This window comes from Argiope bruennichi, chromosome 4, assembly GCF_947563725.1.
Source record: "Argiope bruennichi chromosome 4, qqArgBrue1.1, whole genome shotgun sequence".
Lineage (NCBI taxonomy): Eukaryota > Metazoa > Arthropoda > Arachnida > Araneae > Araneidae > Argiope > Argiope bruennichi.
Window position 1 is genome coordinate 100,778,538 of NC_079154.1, and position 18,305 is coordinate 100,796,842.

An 18,305-nucleotide genomic window follows, 5' to 3' on the forward strand; every position below is an offset into this window, starting at 1 on the left:
AAATTCTACCTCATACGGCAAATATTTATTGCTTTATTTTATCCATTACTTCAAACTTAAGGGATTATTGAGAAATATTGCTCACCGAGATATTTTTATGTTTTTAAAATATATTTTTTTTATTTCAAATCTAGTTGTTCTTTTTTTTTGTATAAATTATTTGCTTTTAAATTACCAGACATTTAAACATTGAAGTTGACATTAAACAGTTCAAGCACTATCTTAAATGAAAACTTTTAGCTGCGTTCTTATATATTTTTAATTTCTAAATCGTTTTTTCATCTTATTTCCTCTGGAATACCACGAGAAATTCATGTTGTGTACTGTAGCTATATCCGAGAAGACGATGGAGTAGTGAGATTAGTGGCACCCATGCATGGTGTTATTTTTACGCCCTTACTCGTAGCTAATTTTAAAAAATCTCATAAACGCATTCAAGTTTTATCTCTGTGACGTAACGAAGACTGACATCTGTATCACTTTCCCTCCTTTTTGACGTCAGAAAAGAGTGGAGACATATTTCAACTTTTAGTCCAGAATTATCTCACTGGAAAACAATCTATACGATCTGTAATCTAAATCTTAAACTTTTTTTGAAATTGCATCGATTTGAATGCCTCACATTTGAAAATTTATTCCATGTTTCAAATAAAATTTACCTTTCCGTTTCTTACTTGTCCATAACGATATGCGGAGATAAGGTACCAACAAACGCCCTCGCTCATTTTTTATAGATTTGATCCAAAATTTTAAATGCATTTACAGTTCTGATGATAAATCTGTAAATTATATTTTATATAACTTTTTGAATTTTTTTTAATTAAACGTGTATATATTCATATGAACAAACAGACCGAGTCTTAGGATACCGTAATATCCATTTAATCATAATTTTCTGAGTGCGCAAAAAATGATTCAGCAAATCAAATTTGTCATTTTTTAATTTTGTTAATGTTTTTCTTTATATTTTGCGATCATTTTATGGCATTCTAATCCCTGTTAATACAAATAAAATAATGAACAAATAAAATGTGAAATTTCTTTATTGGAAAATTTTACATTTGAGATCTTCAAAACATCTTCCAGAAGCCTGAAAATTGTATGAAAAAAATTAGTTCTTATTTTCCATTAAAAGTTTATATAATTGATATATTTCTCCTTTAGATGTAATTAATATATTTATCCCTATTTTTTATTGAATTTTTATCAAATGATATTAGATTTTTCCATATACATATTGATTTAAAGAAAAAAAATTATTTCAGTTAAAATAAAATTAAATAAAACTGTATTGACGTTTGTCTTTTTTATATCAAAAAATATACACGCATGTGCATACAGAATTTTAATTACTTGCTAAAGCAATTCGATCTCTAAGCTTACAATGTAAAATTTTTTAAAAATCACATTTTAGATTTTTTTTTTCCTCAAAAACTCTTGTATATATATGTTAGACGATCTCTGTATTTGATATTATTAAAATTATTGTGGAAAGTAACTTTCAAAGAATATTTTGTATGTTCAATAAATCCTTAATATATTTTGGTACCTTTTAAAACTTGTGTACCTACTTTCATGAAATGTTTTCATTTTTGAGAAATATGTTGACCACTTCTTTTATTCGTATTATCGTAAAAAGTATGTTTCTTACCTACGATTATCAAATGGTAAATTAGAACATTGATCAAATTGCATGATATTTTTGGAGGCAATCATTCTTTCCTGTATCGATTACGGATGCAGGGTGCGTCCTAGTGTTTTGCGCAGACTGGATACTATCCATCATTCTGCATTGAGAATCTGCTCTGGTGCCTTTCGAACATCCCCCATACAAAGTTTATACAATATATTACTACCTCTACTTAAGGTGTAAAAAAATTGCCGCCTTGTATTACTTCCGAACTCAGTCTCTCCCGAAGCACCCTATAACTGAATTAACATTTCCAGCTGGTCTTGGGAGAATTTATGATGTTCGTTCCTCTTGCATTCCACCGTTCAGTGTGAGAATGAAAAAGCTTTTACAGGACTCGGACTTTAATTTAACAATTAAGTCTACTAATGTCTTTTGCTTTGCACCATGGGATAAGCCAGAATTTTCCTTTTTAAATCCATTTTCTGGATATGATAAATCTACAACAGCATCTGTGGTTTTTCCAACAGATATTTCTCTATCATCGCTGTCAGTATTCATCTTTCATCCCAGTTTTTACAAATGGATCGAAATCAGATGGGCATGTCGGCTTTGGTATTGTACTTCCATCTTGGACACTCAGCTATCGTTTACATACCTGTTTTTCTGTCTTTAATGATGAACTAATGGCAATTTCCTCTGCCCTTCAGGAAATTTCGATGTCTACTTATCTCAGCTTCATTATTTATACTGACAGTATGAGTGCTTTAGAGATGCTCTCCCATCCCGACAGTCAAATGCATCCTGTCGCCTTAGAAATTCAAAATACTTTATTCCTTCTACGAAATAAGACATTTAATATTTTATTTTGTTGGGTACCGAGTCACTCGGGCATTTCTGGGAATGAGGCAGCAGATTGTGCTGCAAAATCTGCTTCTTAATTTCTTTCACAAAATATTCCTTAATGTGATGCGATGAAGTTCTTTCTTTGTCATCTTTATTCCACTTGGCAGGCAAACTGGAATGAGCAAATTGACAACAAATTGCATACCATTAAATCTTTCATTGGAGTATGGCCTATACACCCTGTACGGGAGTTGGATGTTAAATTGACCCGCCTCCATATAGGACATACACGTTTAACTCATAAACATCTCATTTGTGGAGAGAGGAAACCCATGTGTCTTACATGCAGTACTGATTTTACTGTGAAACACATTCTTATTGAATGTCCTGATTTTAAATCCCATCGTGAGTTGTTTTTCCAGTCATCGTCTCTAACTATGCAGGACTAGGTGGGTGAAAAACACTACCCAAATATTTTTAACTTTTAAAAAGCTATTCGCTTTTTTACATGTATTTGATAAATCGTCATCTTAGATAAACTTTATCCTTTTTCAATTGCATCTTAGATAAACTTTATCCTTTTTCAATTGCACTCTCTTTGTTTATTTTGTATCTTTTTATTAGATTCTTATTTTCATGTATTTGGGCATTTTCTTATATTCATAGTTCCATTGAACTTGTGTTTTAATTTTTAAATCTTGTTGCTGAATAAGATTTGCTTTTAACCGTACGTATGGCGCAGTTCAGCCAAGATAGGCTCTTGTGCCATTAAACTTTATAAACCAAACCAAAACCAAGCATGACATTTTTGTTCTGTGGCAACAGCGCGCGTAATGATCTTTGCACCTGCGATTTACACAAATCAAAAATAACAAAAATTATATCTTTGATGATAGATCAAATTTCCGACAAAAACTTAATTTTGAGCTTCAATCGTTTTCTTCATTCAAAGCCTTTATTCAAGATGCCATTTCTAATTAGAGGTATCTTCGGGTCCTTCTTAAATGTCTGAAGTTTTATATATATATATATATATATATATATATATATATATATATATATATATATATATATATATATATATATATATATATATATATATATATATATATATATATAATGAAGACTTTTTTTGATATTATGAAATAATGGCCTTTGTTATGAAAATCCCGTTATCATATTTCAATCAGTTTTAATCTATTTTAGATGATTATTTTCCCATTTTCATCACCCAGGTGGATAGAGAAATGGTGAGGGTAGGATACCACCTACCCATGACGGGACGTACTTCCCACTGGAAGGATTGTACCGTGGCCGGTGATGACCCTTTAGGACTCGACCACAATTCTAATCAATGCTGTCGGGTCAGTCTCATTAATTGTGTGTCGTAGTGGCGGATCAGAGTGGTCAAGTTATGATTACCATTTTCAGCAGGATTGATTCTTCAATCCTATATTTTACTATTTAATCTATTCTCCTTCTTCATCTTTAACTTTTCTTTTTTAAATCCTTTTTCCATGATTATCAAAGTTATATTTTGTTGATCAAAGTGAATTCATAGAATCCCTCGAAGTCAGATTAAATCGTCACACAACTCCAGTAATTATTTTCCAATGCTTGCCTTTAATCTTGGTTATAATATCTACAGCAGTTTTTATTGGTTTTCGACATAAAATCTGCTTCTTCAGCGGATTCATGTTGCAATCTTCAGAGTAACAATACAGTGAAAAAAATAATTCATCATCCTTCGTTGTATAGTCATTGTCTTTCATATATCTTCAGGTGTAATTAGGCTAAAAATATATTTAATTTCTAAATGTTTGAACTATTTATTATTTGAAAAAAGTAAAACCTCAAGAAACCCAGATTTTTTTTTGTTAATTAAGCCACAAAAAAATGTAACGCAGCAAATAATGTAGGGTAATCTATAGTAAATATAGAACTTCTTTTGTCACTTTAGTTTCTTAAATCCATTCTAATTACTATTTTAAGACCACAAATATAAAATCAGTCTTCAGTTATTATTTTATGGCATAAAATAGATCAGAGATTCATGACAAAGATTAAAACAAAGAAGAATTGGTAAAATATTTTGTTATGTGGAAAGCATATTTTCCATTACTTTAGAAATAGATCAAGATGATTTTATTTAAAAAAGTTTTTATAAAAAATAATAAAAACTTACTATTCATGTTATAAAGGCCAAATTCAAATTACTCTTCTTTTTGGCATCTGTTTATAGCCTATAAAGTAAAAAAAAAAAAAAAAATGGTTTCAAAATCTTTCCAAATATTATGCAATAATAGTCTGAAATAAATTAAAAGCTTGTAAACAATAATTAATACAATCAGGAAATATCCCATTTATTTTGTGTTTAGACAAACGCATGTAAGCCATCCAACTTAAAGAAATATACATTAAAATTATTTCCCAGAATCGAAATTTTTCGAATATACAAAATTTATGATTTTTCAAAATATAATCTTAAATTTACTGAAATATCAGACAGAATGTAACTTTTAGTAATTAACATTTTATTTCTCTAATGACACTCTTGCGTAAGTTGTATCGCTTATTGGATGAGTGGTTTGTAATTTTACCCTACACTTTGTTTTATATTTAACTACTAGAAAATGAATAATAGGTATTTGGACGAAATTGCGCTAATATATCCCTAATATGAAAATGATAAAATCAAAAATAGATTGGTTGATAAAAAAAAATCTGATTAATATCATTGAGGGCGTTTCAAGAATTATAGATCCCTATCCCAAATTTAGGCTTGGTAGTCTAAAGTTCGAGACCGGAGAATCACAAGTTAGGAACAGGATTCCACGGACATGTCACTTCTAACCTGTGACGTTCTGCACGTTAAATCTAAAGTCGGTCGAACGCCATTCCATTAATGAGTCGGAGAAAGGAATAACTTTTTCCCATCATCTGATCATGGTTCAAAATGATGAGTATTCTTTCAAAATAGCAATCGTGTAACTTCAAAACGGGATAATAAACTAATGAAACCAATTTGAACCAAGAAATTTTTCTATTAACATCAAGTGTTTCGATTGAATCTTAATATATAAGCTGATAAAAAGATTCCATCAAATATTTGAATTCAGAAATCCATCCTGAATTCAAATATTTGGCTCCTATTTCCCAAATAACTGACGTTAACTAGGCTTCAGTATTGATACATTTAACTTTTCTATTTATACATATACTTGGAATCTCTAACAAATATTTGTACAAAAAAAAGCGTTTGAACTTTTTCTTTCAATCAAGGAGGGGGAAAATTAGGGCGCCCAGTTTAGGAATAATTTTTTCAGTTTCTTAATAACCTTTCATTCTGCGAAATATTTTTTTTCCAAATGAGTGAAACCATGGTTCTTGGATTGTATGAATTTTTTTTAATCTGAGACTTCTTAATTATTTTAATAAAATATCATATTTAATTTTATACAAATATCTACTTAAAGAAAATTTTATTAATAAATATTCTTGATTGACTAATAAAAACACTTTATCAATCAACGAATTCATTTAATTAATCAATGGATACATTTTAATTAAAAAAATAGAGTAAAAATTTATGTTGTTACTTACGCTGCAAACCAGGCCTGGTTTGCAAGGACATGCTACTTTGTAAATATCATACTTATTTGGTGGCTCACAAGATTCACCTGCAAAAGGTCATGAGGGAACTTCATTAGAAAATAATATGTTTAAATTATGAAAGAATCTGCCTGCATTTCGACGAAATTGTGTAAGAATATATTGTTTCTGTTCAAGTTCTTGATGAAAGAATCTGCTATTGCACTTTAGAGTAATTCTGCTAGAATATACTTTTTTTGTTAAAAATTAAATAAAGATTTTTCAAATATGCTTTTATTAGTGAATTAATAAACTGCAATATATTATTTTTGTCAAAAACAAAGATATCAAAACAAAATCTTAAAATCGCATAAATATAATAAGAAAACATTTCTATACATCCATTAAAAATAAAACATGTGTTATAAATTTGTAAAATTTAAATTAACTGACAGTATGCTTGTATCAATGATTAACAGTTTGAAATTTTGTCTTGATTTCCATAATTCTGATTTTTAAAAATTTTCTTATATCTAATACATTAATAAAAAAAATCTATTTTTGAAGCTTTTCTAATTTTTTATTTTCTATTTGAATTTCAAAAAATGCTTCAGAATTAATCTACACTTATAATTTAGACTATGCTAACATTTATTAGTGTTTGATGACATTAAAAACTAGAATTATGTCATAAATTTACAGAAGATTACAATCATGGCAAATTCTAAGATTTTAAATATAAAGTTGAATCAAAGCAGTACTAAACTTCTGATATCGCAGAGTATTGAAAAGCGGATGTCTTGGAAGATTTTTATCTTAATCCTCAAATTTTCAGTCTTCATGAAGAATTATTTTCGAGTCGAAGGGCCATTTCTTATGAAATTTTATACATTCCAATCTGTTTGCAGTTCAGCTTTTTCTGTACCAGAAACCTCTTGGAATGCTGTGGTTGATTTAACAATCGTATAAGCGATTTTATTCTTCATGGAGACAGGACTATTTGCTTTGAGTACCTATTTGTGTAATGTAAGGAAAACTCCTGATCAAACATAAAAATAATTTATTATGGTAACTATACCTGTAGTTATACGACTCCATGTAGTCTAATGCAAACAGATTAGAGCGTTATTTTTATATTTCTATTCAAAATATCTTTTTAAAATGCTTTGCAGATTTCTTTCTATCGAGCATACTGTTTAAGGAGAAGGAATAAAATTTTGATTGCAGCTATTATACAATACGTGCAGGAAAATGATGAGAAAATAAAGCTGCAGTGTCAAGCAAAAATTAATAGTATGTTAAAAATATGTAAATTTTTTTCATTTGCTGTTAGTAGGATATGCTTTTTTCATTTGCTGTTAGTTACAATAAGGAAGATAGATTTACGGATATCTTTAATAGATACCGAATACATATCTAATCAGTGACTCCATAGCTTAGCGACAAATTTGACAATTTAGATGATAAAAATAAGGTCTCAGGAAAATACAAAAATTATGAGGAAATCTCTATTAGGACTCGAGATAGAGTAATTCTTCTAGAAAATTCCATTATCGGCATCAGAAACCTCTATAAGCTGGAAAGAAAGCTAAAGCGAGTCAGTCAAGTAAATTCTTTCTTTGTAGTGTTGATTGCTGAATAAGCTCAAGCTGAGGGCTGCTCTTCTGTACCATTATTTAACTTGTGACTTTCTGTTCTGCTGTTGTGTTATTGCTTTCTGCAAGGGATGTTTTTACAAATGCTTCGGTTGTGTTTTGTTACTGGTGTTTCGGGATTTCTTGTGTAGTAAAACGTCATTCTCCATTAACAAGCTCGTTGAACTTTTCAAACCATTTTGTTGCGAAATTTCCCGGAGTTCGTTTGGATAGTGGGAGTTATATGGTGTGAAGAACGCTCAATCACCAAGCGGCAGTAGAAAATAAAACAACGACATTTATTTACACGAAGACACCCAGGACAGCACAAAGACGACAACTATATACAGCACAGAAGACGATTATTTTCAGCCGAGACGTGCAGCATACAACAGATTCTACTGCAGACAGTAGTACACAGTTTAGTTCAGCACTAGCTTCACTCCGTCGCTGCTCCGCTTACCTCTGGAAGGCCAGTCCTTTACCGTCGGTTCCGACTGCTCTTCGACTCCACTGGTCCACGAATCAATTCACCGTCGACTCCCCGGCAGCTGCAGCTCCTTTTAAAGGTCTCAGGAGGCGGGGCTAGAAGCCTCTCAACCAATCAGGAACGTTCGAGGCATAACTCGGTTCCTACTGGACAGAACGGGAAAATTCTCGATGTTCCGGTGTAATCTAATTTGGCGCCAAAGTCACCAAATTCATCGCCAAGTCGCCAAATGGTAGCCAAGTGTGTCGCCAAGCTCTGAAACCTCCTATGGAACCGACTATGCTGGGAAGCCGCCTCACAGATTCGTAACAATATATTCACCGAATGATTTCCTTCACAATAATAGATGTATTTGTGTGAAATTGTGATTTGTTGCAACACATCAGCAAATGCCGGTTTGCATCATAGACTGCAGATGAGCCATTAATCTCAACGCCACTCGTATAACGAATTACCACATTTTTAAACTCATAAGCCAAGATTAGGTGTTTCAACAGCTTTAAGTGCATTAGAATTGCAAAGTCCATAAACATATATAATATTCTATGGAATATAAGTTGTACCTCGATATACCCAAAGGTCATGATGGAAACTTGAGGGACCACCGAAGAGTAACCCCACCTAGCACGGTGGAACAAACGACACTTGCAATCAATAAAAAGGACCTTCTAGAGAGAACGCACATTGGTCCAGGAAAAAAAAAGCATTCCATGAAAGGAGAGTTAAATTAAATTTGTCTCACTTTATATAAAAAAAGGAACCGGAATGGGTAATAATGACATTTACACTGGAGAAATCGGGAGCACTGGAACAAAATATTTAAATCACTTTAAATTTGAAAGTTGAAAACACACACGCATTTATAAATGAAAGCGAGTTCATAAATCAAAGAATAATAGAATATACATTTACATCAGTAAAAGTTTTGATTTTCACTCTAAATTCTATTAAAAGAAGCATGCGCATGAGCGGAAAGGAATAAAGAACATAAAATGGGGAATCGTTGTTCTATCCGAGAACTTCTTTCTGTTGTACAATATATAATCGATAGTACTAATGTGTTTACGTTAAGACAAAACAGACCCAGAGAACATTGATTGCCGCCTGCTATTGCCCTAATGTAAACGTATTCTTAAACAAATGTGAAATTCGAAAATCATTGGGGGATCAACTGAAAAGTCATTACTCAATCATTTAAGATTAATTAAGGTAACTCGCCGTATTTTAGGTGATTATCCTCAGAATATAATCTACAATTTATTAAAGGATCCACTATTTCCTCATTTCTTTTGAAACTTACCTTCATCACCGTAGTTCCTGCAATATCGGTGAAAGGACCCTCCTGAGCAACACTGCCCTACTCCACAAGATGGAATAGACCCGCAATACTCACCAGTGACAGCTACAAACACCTAAATAGAGAGAATTCATTTGAAATATTTGTCATTCTGGTTATAAATTCACATTCAATTCAAGCGCTCAGAAACGAAATAGCATTTCAAGATGTTGTAAAACAATGACGTGTAAGACAGATGTGAATTCCAGATTTGTCTAAAATGTGTCCGTTTATCAATATCTGGCTTTTTTTTACTAATGCTATCTAACTGAACTTAATTGGCTATCACAGAAATATCAATATAGAGGATATTTCAGAACAATTGCTCTGATTACAAATGGCTATAACTTCCTTGTAAGCAATGATATAATGAAACTATTTGAAGCAATACAGAGGAGGGTTAAAAATGTTATTTATTTCTGCAATATTTGATTTTATGACTACTGTTTCTTACAGATCCAACAATAATCCATTTCTTGTACATGAAGAATTCATTTCAGACCACCTGAAGAATATTTTCAGACATTGACGTGAGTTTGATAACAAAATACATGTTAAATATGTAGCTGAAATTACTTCTTGAATCTCTATTACCTTCAATATATGGAAAGTATAATTCCTATAAAAAGCACAATTCCCAGACAGTTTTAAACAAAGCATGAAATATGAAAATCAACTGAGTATGCAATTTTTTTTCTCTTGGACAGTGCACGTAATAGGTAGATACTACAAATTATATACTACAATCCCATCCTCGTCGCCAACTCTTTTGTCATGTATGCCAGGTAGACCGAGAGACGATACGATTCGTTTTACATACACGCAAAGAACATTTATTAGTATTAAGATGCCCAGGCACGAACGAGCATAACAATAACTACACCGAACAAGTACAATACGAAGAACTCGGTACTCAAAAACGTACGAACAACACGCGCATGTCACACAGCCTGGAAGGTTCTCTAATCTGCCTGTTGCCAGATACATAACAGTTCCTTTCTCTAATCTGGCTGTTGCCAGATACATAACAACTACTAGGTACTACTAAAATTCTACAAAAGATTTACGACATTTATTTAAAAATAATTATATTCTATCTATAAAAAAATAATGTAGGTAAAACAAACGGAAAATCCTGAACCTGAATCGATCGTTAAATGTCAAGTATCTCGCCACTTAATATTCGAAACAAATCAGAAATGCATTTCATAATTTTACATATATATTTGGCGGCGCATAGAACGCCTAAGAAATATGTGAAATATTTATCGTTTAATTAGTTGCCTAAATCTGCCAAGCTATTCTATGGAATGCCTGATTTTAAATTGTGCAGGTAATCTCTTCAATTCATATATTGAATTGTATGGTTCGAGAAGAGATTCAATTATATGTTTCATATGTCTTGTATTCGGATATATTGTAGATTTTGTCTTAATATTGCCCTGTATGGATTTCATTGAAATAGTAAATAAATTGAAAATGCTCACAGAGAATGCCTTTCATAATAATAAAATGGACTACCTATTACATGTTGCTTGTATAATAAAAAATTGTAATACAGTACTGATGACATTGACCAGAAATTATTATGCATTTAAACAAGATATTAAAATTAATTTGTTTTATCTTCTATTATTTTTATTTCTCTGTTGCCACTTAGAAGGAAGATATAATCATTAGTAATAGAAAAAATTATTTTAAATTACTTTATCGCTGATAACAATTATGTCATATGATAAAAGGGAGAATTCACAAAAAAATGTAAGTTTCTGAAGCAAATTTACATATATGTTTCAAAACTCAATAAAAGTTTATTAATCCACGAATGACCTAATCGGATATGGTATGGGCATGATTGAAAAATATGAATCAGAAGAAGTTTGCTTGTACTGCCAGTGGTCTTGATTGATTTGAAGCAGAAAACTGATGTTTCCTTCAGAATTGACTTTTTTTTCTAGTGAAGAGTTAGATTCTGAATGTTTTTTTCGGTTTTCAAACATAAATGTGGGCTGGTTTCTGAAAGTAAACTTACAGAGTGAAATATGTCTATACAGAGAAGCTCGACTGCGATTTCTCTTTCAATGCTACTCCAGGCACTCCAGATGGATTTAACTAATAGAAGATCCTTTAGCTTTCCTTGAGTCTTAGAAAGGAGATTTGAAAAGAATATTGGTGCAGGAATTTGATTCAGACTGTTAAGAAAACGCAAAAAATTGTTTCAAAGATTTTCTTTTGCAAAATATTTAATCTATTGCATGGATTTAAAACTTTAAATTCACGGTCAATTATGTTTTGATATTGTTTTACAATGTTGCATATATTTTTTAAAAATATGTATTTATACAATATATTTTTGCTTAAAATTTTATATTATCTAGTAATATTAATATTTTTTGAGAAATAGATATAATGGCATTTCTATAAAATCTTAAATTTAATAATGTCAATTTGGTTTCATGTGAATAAAGTAAAATTGCTCGCGTCGATCAAATCAGGAATCCATTCCGTACCGAACCATTGCTGCTCATATATGCAGCCAACATGTTTGAAGACAACACAAAGATAAAACAAAACAAAATTTTTATAATAAGAAGAATCAGTTCGATAATTCTTTAAAGTGCATAATAATTTTTAAAAAAAAACAAGATTATATAGAATGAAATACATGATTAGGTAACTTTTAAATTTGAATGTTAGAATATCCATATTATTTTTCGTTAAATTGGACTTGAATTATGCAATTCACATTCTCGAACGTGTGTTATTCTACTATTAAATATAAATATTTAAATCTTGTTTTATATTTTCCTTAATAATTTTTAGAAGTGTTAATAGTTTTTTTTTCAATTTTCTAACTTCTAATTTATTTAATATAAAAACAACATATTAAAATAAATAAGAATTATAACTATTCATTTTTTATCACAGTAAATAATGTTAGGCGCAATGATTTTTTTAAAAATTTAAATGCATTTAGTTTTACTAAGTTTATTAATTATCTTGTTTAATTCATTTCATTCGGAACTTTTATATAATTTGACAGAAAACATATCAAAAATACCAACAAGAAACACTTTCAGACGATCTCGAAGTTTAAGATAGAATAAATATCTTATTATTACATGTCCCATTAATTATTTTCTTATTTTAAAATTATTTTAATAATTACTTACTGCACAGGCTAAAAGGAAAAGCGCAAATATGGTCCTCATTTTCTATCACCCTCTTTATTTTATTTGAAAAAGAGATCTGAACTAATTAGGATCTTCTTGATTTATTTATCTATTTGGTGAAGAAAATTGTAACAGCTGGGACTCAGAAGTCAACAGATGTTTACAAATTATCAATCACAAAAGTGATGATAAGATTAGCTGTTATCTGTGGCTTTGAAATTAAAATTCGGCATTTTTTAATATTTGATATTATAATCTTGCTTGGGAAGTTACAAATGAACATTTCTAATGACACTTTTTATTCGAAGTTTTCTTTAGAAACCAGCTTCTTTACTATGGTTGTTAAAGGTTTCAATAAAATAATTTATGCTTTCTATTGTTAATTATGTTACTTGATCTTAATAATGTATGAAGTAAGTCTGAATATGCGCCTCTTTTCAATGATTTGGGCTGTTTTATTTAACTTGACTTCTTTCATTTTTAATAATATTAAAATTTGTAATTGATTTTCCTTTTTTACCCGACACGTTAGAGTTTAGAATTTATACGTATTTACTTGTTTTCGGCGGTGGTATACTATTTCAATATATTTTCAACTTTTTATTCATTTAACAGATTTATTTAATTGTATTTTCTATTCATACATGTGCCGCCACCTAATGGTAAATATAAAATAGATTCCCTAATACTTATTATAATGATTTGAAAGTTTTAGCGCTGAAAGCAGGTTCTAATTTTTCCAATTTAGTTTTAAAATATCAAGTTTTCTGAAATGTCATTAAAAATTAGCATTCTTAAATTATATGAATTATTTTTATATATTTTTTCTTTATTATTCTGGAAAGCATCTTCATTCAAATATATATCTTCCATATAACGAAGAATATATTAATTGCTGGTATTGCCTTCTCCTTGGCACAGAACTTTCTATCTGATTCTAAAAAAAAGATATCTAAAAAAAAAAACTATCATAACATTTCATGTAACATAACTTCCTACAGAAAAACAGCATGTATTTGGGTTTCCCCGAATGGAAAACTTCATTTTACAATCGTCGCTTCATTAACGCCAATTTATTTGTTGCGTTGCTTGGTTGCAATCCTTCGTAAAACCAAGCACGTATCAAGTTACAAACTATTTTCTTATATATTTATACTATTCGCTTTAGGACCGGTTATTTTAATTGGAAGTGATGGTTGTTAAACTTTTAGAGGAATACATTTTTTTTTTAATTTCATCTTGTAAAATTGATAAGATAGAAAAAAGTAAATTTGATGGAAGCAATCAATCACTAATTAATGCGCTTTCAAATTAAAAAAATATATATATTACGATTAACTTCATTAATAGGATAGTATTTATAATAGCAGGTTAATAACTTAATTGATTTATCACAATTTTAATGTAATAGCTGGTTAATGTTAATTATTAACAGTTATTACTAATATTAATCGGTTATTTTTAATAATAATAAATAAAACTGATTAATCGATTTATCACATTGATTGATTAATGTTAATTATTACCAGTTATTATTAATAGTAATTGCGGGTATCTTTAATAATAATCGATTAATCATTCTGACTGTAACACATACAGATTTTGTAGCGCTAAGTGGTACGGAGTAGAAGTATGCTTACTGAAGATTTGTTAACATTGAGGGTGTAACAAAATGGAGATAAATGCAGGAACTATCTCTGTCTTATATATAATTAACTAAGAAGACTGGTTCATTTTCTAGTAACACAAAAATTGAAGAAATTTGTGTATCAAACAAACGTATGTATTTTTTTAATCATAAGAGAGGATAAGTAATCCAAAATTCCCCCCAAATAGAGTTAAGATCAAGAAGTATAAAACAATCAAATGCGAAAAATTCTCTTTTTTTGAATATAAATACAAATATGTTTTTTAAAAACTATTTTTATTGAATTTATTCTATGTATGTATACTTTTGAAAAAAAAAGAAGCAAAAAAGCCATCCTTTGGCCAATGTTACTCAAAACAGACATTCAAAATGTTCCTAGAATGAATGTTATCTTCTTCATTTCGTTTCTTACTCCATGTTTTTTTCATGACGTATCTGAGAGGAATCTGTATGGTATGTAAACAGAGTCCCAAACAGAATGATTTCTTTTCCTGCTCAGAATCCTTGAGTGAGGGTATAATGTCCGTGAAATAACTTGGAACTCTTCTTAACAATTTGCCCTTTCCTCTTCATAGAGAAAATTTTACAATATTTTTATTATATTATGAAATATTGATCTAAAATATTGATAGTAAATTAATTTTTCAGGATAAATTATTTATATGCTTGTATCTCTTAACAAAAATTCTATTTCTCTCTGAATGAACTCAACCTGCCATTTCCATAATTGATTTTCATACGCTTTTGCAAATGCATGTGTGTATGTACTCTGTGTCATGCTTATATTTTATTATACTGTCAATCGATCGGACCGTAAATAAAACACTTTATTTTTAATTGAAGCAGGAAAAAAAGATAGAAGTTTATATTAAGAAGTTTCACTTTTATATTAAAAGGAAAAGGCCATATTATTTGATATTATGGCTTCGGTACTTCTGACAAAAGCGTTCTTTCACTCACTTCTACGGAAGATTCTTTTCACTTTTGTTTGCTTTCCTTAAAATTAATTCCCGTTTCCAAACAACATGAAGACTACTTTTTTGGGGGGTTGGGGAGGGAATACCATCATTTTATGTTTCATGAAACTCCGATGACAATCCCTTCATCATACATGGCAGGTGGAATCATCACTAAATTTTCAGTTCTCCAGTTTAGGTATCGATTCCTTGCCACCAGGCTACTGGGGTTTCTGAAATGGAAAACGCCATAATACTTTTTAGTTTCTCATATACGTAGTGTTGAAAATGCATAGTAATCGACAAATAATTCGAACTCGAAATTTTGACGAATCTCCCGTTTTAGACCTTTCTGAGTTCGAAAAACACATTTTTGGAAAATGTCCGTCTGTCTGTCTGCTACAAAGATAACTCAAAATGCTTTGAGCTAGATGGTTGAAATTTGGTATACGGTCTTTACTCCAAATTTGCAGATTTCTATCAGATTTTAAGAGAAATTTGTTCAGAGAAAATCCGTTTTCCCGACTGTTCGAATATAATTTAACATGATAACTACAGAACGAATATAGTTGGATAAATAAAAATCCTTAGAGAGATTTAACATCTATTGTTTAGACACCTATCAAATTTTGAGCCAAATACAGGTTGACCATCTGTCGGTCTATGCTTTCAGAAACAAGTTAATGGGATAATTCAAAAATGCAGTGACTTAACTATATAAAAGTTGGTATGGGATTTTGTGACTACAAGTGTAGTTTTGTGTCACATTTTTGTTTCAATAGGTTGGGAAAAACGTGTCTAAAATACAAATTTTATTTTTGGATATTATTAACGCATGCCGAGGATTTATCGCCAAATAACTCGCCAATGATGACAGGATAGATTCAGTAAAAATGGTAAATTCACACCCAAAAGTGAATAATTCTTAACTATGTATGCAGGCGCTGGCATGACAAGGTTATTACGGAGTATGCGAGAATGTTTTGGAGAGACCACCCCAACTGGTTATTCATATATAATTATAACAGCTCTTTCTGCTTTTCTCAGAAAAATTTCGAATTGCGTCGCTTTTCTTGCCCTCTTTTCTTAATAAAATTACTTTAACTTGGTAAATCCAGTCATACTCTTTTCTTAAAGGAAGTAAATGATAAATTGCACAATACTAAGTCAAGGTCAATAATATAAATATCTCAAGAGCTAGTAGAAATACAGAAGATTTAAGTCACGAGCGCAAATTTTTTTAAGCCAACATTTTGTCGTTGATATTTCACAGTTTTCTTAAAATCTCGGAAGTATATTTAACAAGAAGGAAAACCAGTGCATTTACACAGCAACTGCACAGTGAATTATGCTAATATTGTAATGCATATCTAAAATTTGAAATTTTAGAAAGTTCTGTTTTAATTCCGTAATTTAAAAAAATTGTTAGAAAAGATGATACGTTCAACACACTATATGTCTAGAGATTGTGCATGTATTATATACATATAGAATTATGCATATATTATATACATATCGAATTATGTATATATTATATGCATGTGTATTAATGTATTAATATAGCATGTATAGATAATATTATATGTATTTTGAATGTATCAGATAAATGACTTTAAAATCAATAGTTATAATATATTTTTGCAATTGTTTTTCTTACTCTATTTAGAAATGTATCCTTTTTCCTTTTAATTGATTAATTCGAATTTTTGCTCAATTTATTGAATTCTTAAAATTCCTGCTACTCGTATCCTATGCAGTTTTACTATTATACAGTGAATTCATTGCATTAGAGACAATTTAAAGGAATATAAAGCTGCATTTCGACACAATCTGCAGACATTCACTGGCGGTGACAAAGTTCATTTTATATGTTTTAGAAGCAAATTACAAACGTTTTACGAAATAAGTTAAACATTATTTAATACAAAAACAATTGTTGTACCTTTCTAATGCAAATCAGAAATCTTAGTGTTTTTCCTAGATGTATATTTTAATTCCTTGAGTTTTAAAACCTTCTCAAAACGAGATTAGGCTGAAAATGATGCAACTTTATTGAAATCTAAGTAACAAATTCGAAAAAGAAAGAAAGAAAGAAAAAAACAGACTGAGGTTCAAAAATAAGGTAATGATATGGTAAAATAAGGTAAAGAACCCGTAAGCCAAACTCGGACACCTCACAATTCAGTACGTAATAAATGCAACCGACCCTGGGTGAAAATTACTGCCAATTTTATAGTTAACATTCTAGTTGTTCAAGGGGATTTTCCAATAGTGTTACTTTCATTTATTGTATAGTAAACCTTAATTTTATTAAAATGTCAATAATATGAAAGGCTTTTGTCTGTTTTTCTTCCATTGAGATCTGCCTTATGGAGTACATTTATTATTGTCGATAGGTTGACCTTTTTTTCCCTAATTCCTTTTCAAAAATAATAGCTAACTTTGGTGTATTAAGGAACGGTTTTGCTTTAATTTTTCTTATTAAATATTGCAGATCTACTTCAGTGAAAATCTTATTTTGGGTTGTCTTAGGCTTATTTTCCATATGATTATTGATTTTGAAGCATTTTATGGTGCCGTAAACCGTTGAATGACTTTTGTCGACAAGTTCTGATATTTTTGGCACAGATTTTCCATCTTCAGCATGCTTAATAACCAATTTTCGTAACTCAAGGCTCGTTTGGCGAGCCGAGCGAAATACGCGAAATCAGACCCAAGACTTAAATTCGCAAAACAGGGACTTAAATTCACAAAGAGCGAGAAAACAAGGACTTTTCTTATAGAAAAATGTATTATTTACTGTTGATAGCAAATTCGACATTTTTGTATCCGATGGCATATTCCTGGAAAAAATCAAATAAGGAATTGCACCCAAAAATTTGAAAGCAACTATGAAACATGGTGGCTTATCAGTAATGATCTGGCGATTCGTTTTCAACTACTGGCCCGGGAATCCCGCATTTCATTGATAGGAGAATGGATCAGAGTGTATACCTCGACA

At 30.3% G+C, this 18,305-nt stretch overlaps 1 protein-coding gene across 1 annotated transcript; it reads right to left on the minus strand.

Moving 5' to 3' along the window:
- Positions 1 to 1,025: 1,025 nt before the first annotated feature.
- Positions 1,026 to 12,827, minus strand: LOC129965417 (U9-ctenitoxin-Pr1a-like). The gene is made up of 5 exons (XM_056079271.1): positions 12,701 to 12,827; positions 9,492 to 9,603; positions 6,080 to 6,156; positions 4,662 to 4,719; positions 1,026 to 1,090 (listed from the first exon to the last, which is right to left on the minus strand). Exons 1-4 carry the CDS (start codon positions 12,737 to 12,739, stop codon positions 4,690 to 4,692), a joined length of 258 nt encoding a protein of 85 aa, XP_055935246.1. The 5' UTR covers positions 12,740 to 12,827; the 3' UTR covers positions 1,026 to 1,090; positions 4,662 to 4,689.
- Between the last annotated feature and the right edge of the window lie 5,478 nt (positions 12,828 to 18,305).

Bases quoted from the DNA above. Each gene is read 5' to 3' on its own strand.
- LOC129965417 (XM_056079271.1), bottom strand. From the start codon at position 12,739: ATGAGGACCATATTTGCGCTTTTCCTTTTAGCCTGTGCA. The intron at 9,604-12,700 runs GTAAGTAATTAT...CTCTCTATTTAG, and splicing joins TTTTCCTTTTAGCCTGTGCA to GTGTTTGTAGCTGTCACTGG. The intron at 4,720-6,079 runs GTAAGTAACAAC...TTTACTTTATAG, and splicing joins AACCAGGCCTGGTTTGCAGC to GCTATAAACAGATGCCAAAA.